The 10000-nt window shown below is 38.1% G+C and overlaps 2 protein-coding genes across 2 annotated transcripts in view; both read left to right on the top strand.

The window, feature by feature from the left end:
• The window catches only part of LOC137978561 (tectonin beta-propeller repeat-containing protein 2-like), a 16353-nt gene extending 14236 nt beyond the window's left edge, over positions 1-2117 (top strand). Inside the window, exon 11 of the mRNA XM_068825551.1 lies at positions 1-2117. This exon is cut by the window's left edge and continues 494 nt beyond it. Coding sequence (XP_068681652.1) covers positions 1-693 — 693 coding nt within the window. The 3' untranslated portion in view covers positions 694-2117.
• A 1025-nt stretch (positions 2118-3142) lies between these two features.
• The window catches only part of LOC137978562 (uncharacterized), a 12171-nt gene continuing 5313 nt past the window's right edge, over positions 3143-10000 (top strand). The window contains exons 1-5 of the mRNA XM_068825552.1: positions 3143-3364; positions 5924-6041; positions 7721-7821; positions 7952-8053; positions 8739-8778. Of these exons, the coding sequence (XP_068681653.1) occupies positions 3245-3364; positions 5924-6041; positions 7721-7821; positions 7952-8053; positions 8739-8778 (481 nt within the window). The 5' untranslated portion in view covers positions 3143-3244. The remainder of the gene's footprint in view (positions 3365-5923; positions 6042-7720; positions 7822-7951; positions 8054-8738; positions 8779-10000) is intronic.

Below are 10000 nucleotides of genomic sequence, written 5' to 3'. Positions count from 1 at the left end.
AATCTCTGGGCAATCACACATACTTCAAGAGTCGTTCAACGCACGGGAATTTCCGATACTTGTCCGCAAGGTTTTGGTTGGGTGGAGCTGACGCTAAATCAGTTCGGCGTCGGCAAAGTCATCCACCTCAGCTGTGGCGCACTTAGCACATGGGCTGTAGATAATGCGGGCAACGTCTGGCTACGGATCGGAAAGGAAGATTCCGCAGATCACACCGTTACGCAGGTTTGGATCCCGGTAGATGGGAGCCCCCTATCGGGATGTCGATTTGCTAAAATAGCCGTAAGTCCCGGGGATCGTGTTGTGTGGGCGGTGGATGATCGCAACAATGTTTATGCGCGCCGTGATGTCACGCCAAGCTTTCCTATAGGTACCTCTTGGGAGATGGTTCCTGGAACAGGAGTGCGTGACTTAGCCATTAGTGAACACATGGTTTGGGCTACTTCCCCTAACGGTGATATCGTTTGTCGCTACGGGGTGAGCAAGGACAATTGTTTGGGTTACTACTGGAAAAAGGTGCCGGGTAATTTTGAACTGATTTCGGTAACTCCAGATGACGAGCTCTGGGCTATCGATCAGAATGGACAACTGTTTCGCCGCAAAACACAACATTTTTATGGAACTCAGTCACCTTTCAAGCCGCGAACTTATAGCGCTTTGTTCTCTGGCGAGGAAGACTGGGAATTTATTTGATTGCTCCGCCTGAGGCAGACAATTGGAAGTGAAATGAATAAATTTGTACTATTTAGCGTTCAAACATTATCCTAGGTCACTGTACAATAATTGGTGAACAATTGATTTTGTAGAGGGTTTCAAATGGTAATTCAAAACCCCAAAAAAGGTTCAGTTCTCCAATGAAGACTGGGAAGTAATGATAAATTTATCGCAACGGGATTTCGTGAAGTCAACAATTTTTCATCCAGGTCTTTCACAGCCTTTGCAAATCCTTGCACCATTAGCTTGAAACAAAGTTGTCATCTATGGAAAAGTGTGGTGCAGACAGTGTTCTTACTATGTTGGAGATCAAACTGCAGTTGAATGCGGGAGAAACGAAAATATGGCTTCGCGGAGACTATGTTTTTTCAGATGTACTTAGGCATGTCCCGGTTGTGCTGGACACTTTCTTAACATATTTTCTATTTTGGGGCACTATGTATCATTTTGAGCACTCTGGAGCACTTCTTAACCACAGTTTAGGCAACATTTGAGCTCCCTCTTCGTATATTTTGGCAAGTTTAAAAGAACTTATTGCCTTCAAGAACAGTTTTTGGCAAACTGAAGTTCTTTTATGATCGCAAAATTAATTAATGGCATATTTATGAAAACCTACAAGGAAATGTTTCAAAGTTTTCAGCACCTTCTCTCCAAATTACGAGCATTTTTTGACAATTGGTGCACTATTGTTTCAGCGCAATCGGCACATGCACGTAGCATGCACTTTGAGGCTTCAGTTACTGTACCTTGTTTGAGAAACAATGTACTGAGCTAGTATTTGCCAATGCCTTTGCTTTCTCGATCCTTTCTAATCCGTATTTGTGAAATCTATTTAACAAATGGTTCATGGTTTTAAAATTCGAACACCCGTAGACTTGTGGCTGTTGTTTCTCACGTGGGCTTGTACACCATAAGCCCTTGTGAAATACCACGCCAAGTCGCCCACATATTGCTGGATGGAGTCAGAGCACAAATACCGCGAGCTCAGTTCCTTACTAGCTCTTACTCTTTAATCCCTCCGACGAATTTTATGAACGAAGCCTGCGAAGACTTGGAAAGAACCACTTTTTACTCAGGCATCTGACCCCAAGCGTTGCTTCGCTGTGCGAACTCGCTCTCGATTGAGCTAGTTGACGAGGGATGGTAAACAAATTGAGTGATTCAGTCAAACCAAGGGGCTAAATAACTTAATTCGAGAACAGTGATCTCAATTGCAGGGTGCCAGGTCCACTAGCTTGCCGTATAAAATTTCTTTTGGCAAAGTCGCCTTTTAATTAAAAGTTACGAAATAGTTCTAGTTTACCTAAATGGTAGAAATGCTGCCGAGGGGAAGGGAGATGTTGAATTATGCCTGCGGTAATTTAACGACGGTTCGTGCGTGGAATTACAGGGAGATTTTTTTTCATTTGTGGACCCCCAACTGGACCTCCTTCTGGACCCCACTCGAGAGAAGAAAGAATACAATAGATGGTTTTCACAGTGACGTCATCAAATTCTTAAATCAAAATCGTAAGGTCTTCCTGATTTTTATCCAAAGGAGGTCGAAGATGACTTAGAAATGAATCTCTTTTCATGGTTCCAGTTACGTGACGTCTTTCGTTTCGAAAATATGGCAGCAAAAACTTTTGGCAGCAAAATATTTGGTAGCAAAAAATAGTCTATCCTTATGAATCTCAGCAGTTTGAGCCTTTTAAGTACATTAGGAGATGTGTTCATACTCACGTATATTATGAGCGAAAATAAGTGCTTTCATCGCAGTGACCTCCAGACGTTTTCTGTTGATTACAGGCCGCCACATTGGTGGACCACACGGAATCTCCAAAAGACTCCAAACAAAACTCTACGAAAATGCGTGAAACGCTTCGACAAATAACTCAGAAACGATGTACTGCGCAGACCTGAGAATTTGAGAGGTGTTTGAAAGATTTGCTTCCTACAGTATTCCAAGTTCTTGGCCTTTTTCATTCAACGATTTCGAATTAATTTTTTTGTTGCGTGACAGTGAAACTACAGTATCGGACAGTTCAGACGACTATAGTTTGAGGATACGAGAAGCGAAATGAACGGAGCAGGCTCGTATACCGCGCATCTTAATTCCTCTATTCGTGCATAAACACAATTCCTTGCACCTTTGACCACATATCCCTTGCGTCTAGAGGTAAAATGTGTTCGCCCGTTCGCCCTGGATAGAGCGAATTGCCTCGTTCGTTCGCTTCAGGCACACTCACCACGGCAGCAATTTCCTAACATCAAGTCGTTATTTTCTAGGTTTTTTTTCTCTGCTTGCGTTTTCTAGATCTGCGTTTTCTGTGTATGTGTTTTCTTGGTCTGCGTTTTCTGGTTCTGCTTTTTCTCGGACGCCCTCTCGATGCCTGACATGACCTAAGAAATTGACTTTTGACAGTTCCGTCATCGATGATTGCATGACTGCAGAACTTGTATAAAGTCACATGTCAAACACGCAGGTATTACAACAACAGTCCGTCAATGGAAGTTTTTTAATTTTTGCTGGCTTGAAAATCGATTGAAAATGCCTGCTTATATTTCAACACAACCAGATATCTTCACAAGTCCGCCACAAACAACAGCTTCTTATGATAGGAAACCTGGGCAACTGACAGATGAACAAGTAAAGCGGTTTTTCGATGAGGTTAGTTATACGTTTTCTACTCAGCTGTTTTTATTTTACTAATTTTAATTTCGCCTATGTGAGTAGCGACAAGGTTCACTGTGCAAGCGTCGAATGATTTTCCACTGTATCACAAGTTTCTTATTTGTTTTCACTACTATATTATATCAGGGCGTTACAAATCGATAATTTCGATACTCGATAAAATCGATCGTAATCGATATTTTTCGATAATAATTAATCGATTAATATCGAAAATCGATAAAAATCGATAGCAGAGTTTTTTGTGTTTATCGATTTGATCCATTTTAGCGGTTTTGGTAATTACGGTTTGATTTCAATCGATTTTTCCATCGATTTATATCGAAAATATCGATTTCGTCATGAACGGGAGAGGTTTTACAGTAAGACAAAACCCTTACTGTACTTAAGTCTGAGTTGACCTGTTCTCTCGGCCGAGTAAACCAACGTAATCGAAAATCTGCGCCTAAATCTTGGGGTTGTCTCTCTTATACCAGTCAAATCTTGTGATTATCGATTTTTATCGATTATTTTAGCTAATCGATGAACAATTATTGAGTAATATCGAGCAATCGATTAAGTTTCCGATGATTGATTTCTATCGATTTGTAATGCCTTGATTATATGCTTATGCATAAATAATCAAGGACTGCATTGACCTTGTTATGTCTCCTTATTTAATTAAAAAAAAGAAAACTATTTAGCTTGTGTACTATATTGAATAGATCTTATTCGCTTTTACATTTTGTTTTCCCAGTACAGATCATGTGATGATACTCAGTAGTCTACTGAGGATTTGATCCTTTGTCTTGTTTGAGTTGAATGCAAAGAGTGCATGCAAGCATGATTATGACTGCATGCACTCTTTTTAATGAACGAAACAAAGGATTAATTATTGTCATAGAGCAGTTTTCAATTGAGTGTCGTAAAACCAAAACCATAGTAATTACTTTAACCAATCAAAAAGGACAGAAACAATCCAGTAAGCCAATCAAAACTCGAAGTAATTACACGTAGCCGACACAAAAGGCGGGAAAATATGCACGCGCGAGCCACAATTGGTTTTGGTTTCACTTCTGATTGGTTGAAAAAGTGGCGCGAAAACTTTGAACCAATCACTGAATGAAGTAGATGCAAAACCAAAGTAATTAGCTAATTACTTTCGACACTCAATTGAAAACCGCTCTATGATTTGAATTGGGAAAACAAAATGTACAAGTGAATAAGGTTTATTTTGATGCCTTCATTCATGTGCATTTCACTTCTACAATACTGCAGCCATTAGAGCACCTTATTTCTATTACATGTCAGAGGACATTATTGTCTTACCAGTACTGAAACAACCCTGGCAATTGCAGCCCTCAATGCAAACCATAATATTTTCAATAAGGTACAGGGAAGATCCTAAGACTCTGCATTTGCCTTGGTTGGTATGCATTGGTGAAGGCTCGCACTGTTTAAGGTTGAACCTCTTGCAAGCACTGTGAGGTCAGTTTTGCTCATAGTTGCAGTGGCTACCCTGATGGGTGTCAACCTCATGTTTTTTTTGTCACACAACAAGACAAAAACCTTTCATCCGCGGTACTTTGTAAATTACTACGCCATGATCAGTACCTCAAATTGACAGGAGACTCAATTAAGTGAAAATCTTTGTTTCTCCTTGTAAACCACCTGTCACACTTGGGGCATTTTTACTTTAATCACTCACTGAAAAATGTCTCCATTAAACTATCTTTAAAACACAAAAATTTGATGCTTGTACAATATAGGATATAGTAAAAAAGTGGTAAATTGCTGAAATACTATCTACTGGGTAGTGCAAAACTTTCATAGTGACTTACATGTAGATGTACATATCAGATTTGCAACATCTGCTGTGAGGAGTCTGCACGTCTGCCATGCAATTGTTACATGTAACACATGAATAACATGGGGGATATTACATGGCACTGCGGAGATATGAAATTTCTCTTTGAGAAGAGAAATTTCATATCTCCAAGCAGCCACGTAATATTCTATTTATTATAATTATAAACACCAATGAAATACTAAATCATTTCACGAAAGGCATCAAATGCGCATTTTTATTTGTAACCATAGTAACAGTGATCTTTTCGCATGTGAAGATATCATGTTTTCACGCTAAAGCTCACTTGGTATTTCATTGGTGTTTACATAAATTATAAAGCTTATTATTTCGTTGTTCTGAAGAGGGAGGGGAGACAGGGAACAGGTAACATGTAGACTTTATTAGCCGACTCCTCTATACGGGGCTATTCTGCCATAATATACAATAATAAAAAATATATATTACATAAAATAGAAATATATACATATATGTACGAGTAGAAACATTTACCTGGATAATTAAGAAATATATTTTAAAAAGCGGGCGGCAGCTTTTCTTTTAAAACTTAAGATATTAATTACATGTATTACATTAATTACATGTATTAATTGCATGACATTAATTACATGTGTTACATAAAATAGGGCATTTATGTGAAAGAGGGATTTATCACAAACTCGTGATTTCATAAGTCATACTCTTTCTTGTAGGGATTTCTTTTGGTTCCAGACTTCTTCAGGAAAAGTGAGCTAGAGCCTGTTATTTCAGCGATTTGTGATCTTCTAGATGAACTTGCCGAAAAGCTCTTGATTGCTGGAAAAATTAAAGGTAAATATAAACATTGCCAAAGCAAAAAATCCATGCGTCTGAGTGTACTCCGAAACAGTTTCACACACTGCTCTTTGAGGCGTACATAGTTTATTTAGGTGTCCCAAACTCCACACTATTACAGTAACTATCTTTTTGCTATAATTATAAGGTATGTAACTGAATTATTTTTAAATTAATCATTTTTAACAGTATTTCATGTGAGTTAAGGACGGTGCCTACTAATTCAATGGTATTTTTGCCTCGGTATATGATTATGCAGGAGATGTAGATCTTAACAAGTGTTATTAAAATCCAAAAAGAAAATTGGGGGTAACCACGCATATTTTGAAGATAATTGATGAATAATATTTGTAAAAAGCTATAAAATACAAAGCAATGTATGGCGTTCTTCCTCAAATTGAAGCTTAATTATCTCTCAAAAATGCATGGTTACCCCCAATTTTCTTTTTGGATACCAAGAGTATTTACTAAGGTCTATGTTCTCCAGATAGTTTTAAACCGTGCAAAAATATTATTGTAAGTATAAGCATCACTGATACGTGTAGGAAACCCAAGTACATGTGTATCAAGATGCACAGAACATATGTGCAATAACAATAGTAGGCACCATCTTTAAGACGGTATAAATTGGCTTGACTTTGTTTCAGAAACTGTGGTAAAGTTGCAGTATAATTACTAGTAGTAACAAGTTGTAATCATGGACTAGTAAAGTAAAATAGTAAAATAATATTTTTCATTGTACTGATTGCCCAGAAATATTCAGGGAAAGTGGGTGTGTGGGGTGGTTTCAGACAGTATGCAGAGAGAACTTGAATCTCCTGTGAGAAGCAGCTGAGTTGACAAATCACAACTCTGCATCTTTGGCGGCATGAATTGCTATGCAGGGGTGAATTGGCAGTGTTTGTTTCTGACAAAACACACTGCTTTACAGCTTTCTGATGTTCTGATAAGTAGCTTTACTCATATTGGCAAGTGATACTTTGAATAAATCAACACAACTTCAATTACCTTTAAAAAAACAGCTAAGAAAATGACCAAGCAACCAACACCCATAACTGCAAAGCACATAGAAATATGGGGGATTTTGGGCATGCGGGCATTGCGATACGAACCCAATGTTGAGGCATGACAGATTCACAATCACATCAGATTGAGGTGATGTACCTGTCGGCCAGCCAGTCCAAGATGGCGTCCAAACCCTGAAATTGCATTGCATCATGACTGATACCCACGAAACTTATTTTGGGACATTCGTAAAACAACACGATTAGAATGCATCCTCCTTCGTCGGTTCGCAATAATTAAGTTTTGAGCAAGTAATTCAAACCTGATTTTGCAGTAACAAATCGCTGTTACAGTAAAATTTCACTGAAATGACTTATTGCATTATGCTTGCAATTATTTTTTCATTGTGGAGCAATTCTGACAAACACCAGCTATACATGATATGTACACGTTCCTGCTGCGAACCCTAACTCAACTGGTGACAGTTGAGATGAAGTAACAAATCTCATCATATCAAACACATACCAGCCTCCCATAAGATTTTGGAGTTGAGAATTGATGTCATTACATTTTGAAATCTTCAAATAAGTGGATCATTCAGTTGTTGCTTGCCTATAGCTGTAGAAGCTTGGTCCTTGAATAAAGAAAGTGTTTATTGTTTTCTTTTTCAGATAAACACAAAGATGCTTCATTTTATGAAAGACTGATATTGCTTGAGAAACAGTTTCCAGGAGCAACAGTGTTAATGCATAAAAATGGTGTTTTACCAAAGGTATTCAAAACAATCCAAGGAGAGTTACCTTGACTGTGTACTTTTTTAACCTTTGACTAGTACAGCAATAAAATATGGATCAATTTGTTCACTGCTAGTTTGTTTGCTCTTTTTAATGACATCTTTCTAGGCTTTTCAAGATTTGTGGACCAATGAGCGACTCTTAAACGTAGTAGAGCAGTTTATTGGACCAGATATTGCTGGTCATCCTGTGTGGAATTTGAGAGCAAAGGTTGGTGGATGCATTTAATCAAACTGGAGGTGTGACATCTTTGTATGAAAACACCCAGCATACTGTAGGATGGATAAATCTAGCAATTTTCTTTGCATAAGAATTGTGGCTGTAAGTTGATTAAATTTACTTTTGTGACCATGCAGTGATACATGATGCTGGGTCCTTCACTGTTTTGTACCCTTATGACAATATCATACTGTTTATAAACAGCAGCCAATCAGATTGCACCATTTACATGTGCTAACAAATAGTCTTGTTTTTTGTCTTGGACATGGCCCCTTTTAAAGTTTCTTTGTTGAACTGGTCACAAAAGCCAGTTGAGTTCCAGAGTATAATTATGCTGATCAATTTACAAGATTTACATTGTACAGTCCAAATATATTTCCACACAAAGTTTTCATGATGCAATTTCGGATATGATCAGAAACAGATATGAAACTGTGTCAGCGAAGAAAGAAAATACATGTAGGTCAGAGGCACGGAAAATCCTCACTGGGTTTCTTAAAAAACCCAGTAATTGTAGCGAAATAAGCAGTTCTCTGTAGGGTTGTTTTCATACTCTTTTCTCCTTGGTTACTGAGCTTTAGGTGACCACATTGATTTGTGCCATACATTGTATTTGGTTTGGAACACAGTAACTTTTGCTCTTCAGTTGGCAATTTATTGTCATTTTCTGCTGCAGACTCCAAAAAATTCCCAGGTGACAGTTCCATGGCATCAAGGTAGCTGTTGTTTAGTCTTTTCTTAGAAGTAAAAGTTATTGCTCCTGTCACCTTATTGTTGCTATAACTCCAGCCATTGTAAAGAGGTTCAGGGCATGTAATATCTTATGCTCCAAGCTGGTTGACTGCAAGAAAATAAATTTGAATTTCAGAGACTAAAGTTCACCTAATTCTCAAGCGTATACATTAGTAGATAAATTTCTGCGCTTGCAGTTTGCAGGGAGTTTGTCTTCCTAACCTTGTTAATGGCAATCTTTACTTTGGAGCAGGGCTCTTATTAAGAGCCGCTAACCAGTTATTTTTACAGTCTTTTCAAGTACACTGTACCAGCTATGTTGATGGAAGTCAAGTAATGATGAACTGTGGTGTGTAACAGACTTTGTTACTTCGTTACCTGTTATTGTTGTCCTTTATCCTCCTATTCAAAATCTTGACAAGAACGTCCCTCCTTTTGAATACAAGTACCACTACATGTACATTGAGGAGATTTCTGCTCTGGGCACTGGTGCACTAGGTTTGAAGGACAAATTTTATTGCAATATTCATGATTATAATGGAAAACATGTAGTTTTACATGTATAAAAATTTATTTTGTACTCCAATTGTGCAATCGAAATGCCTGGAAATGGTATTCACAAATGGCAAGAAAAATTGTAAGTCTATAAGTGGCCCTTTTAGGATGCAAAGGGTTGAAACGAGCATTTTTTGGAAGTTGTGGACAGATGTTGTTAAAACCCTTTCTTCCTCAAGCAGTTCATCAGTGTCAAGACTGTAAAATTGAGTAAGGCTATGATCGTCACAGTTATGAATGCAATTTTAGCAATTGGGCAGAGAAGCGTTTACAGTCTAGTTTAGCAACTGCCAAAATTGCGTTCATAACTGCGAGGGTCATAGCTTTACTTCATTTCATATCTGCAGTACAACATATGATTCATTTCATTCATCATTTCGCTCGTTAAGTAAAATCATTTACAGCTGTAATAGTGTTAGAAGTGTTAGATAGCCTAAAATCTCTTACTGGCCCTCCTTGGAGGTAAAGATTCGATGTCCAAGCTACCATGAGCTCAGTGGCAAAGCGTCAGGTTGGACTCCTTTCAAGTGCACTCTGATTTTTGTTAAGAGTAACCCTGAGTCGACATCAATAAAAATCACTTGTTTCTTGTGTGTTAATAAACAAGTGAGCATTGCAATGGTGGTAGGTTTGCTAACCTCATCCTCTAAA

The sequence above is a fragment of the Montipora foliosa genome, chromosome 12, assembly GCF_036669935.1.
Source record: "Montipora foliosa isolate CH-2021 chromosome 12, ASM3666993v2, whole genome shotgun sequence".
Taxonomy (NCBI): domain Eukaryota; kingdom Metazoa; phylum Cnidaria; class Anthozoa; order Scleractinia; family Acroporidae; genus Montipora; species Montipora foliosa.
Note: the sequence above shows the minus strand (reverse complement) of the source record. Positions and strands in the feature narration are given on the sequence as shown.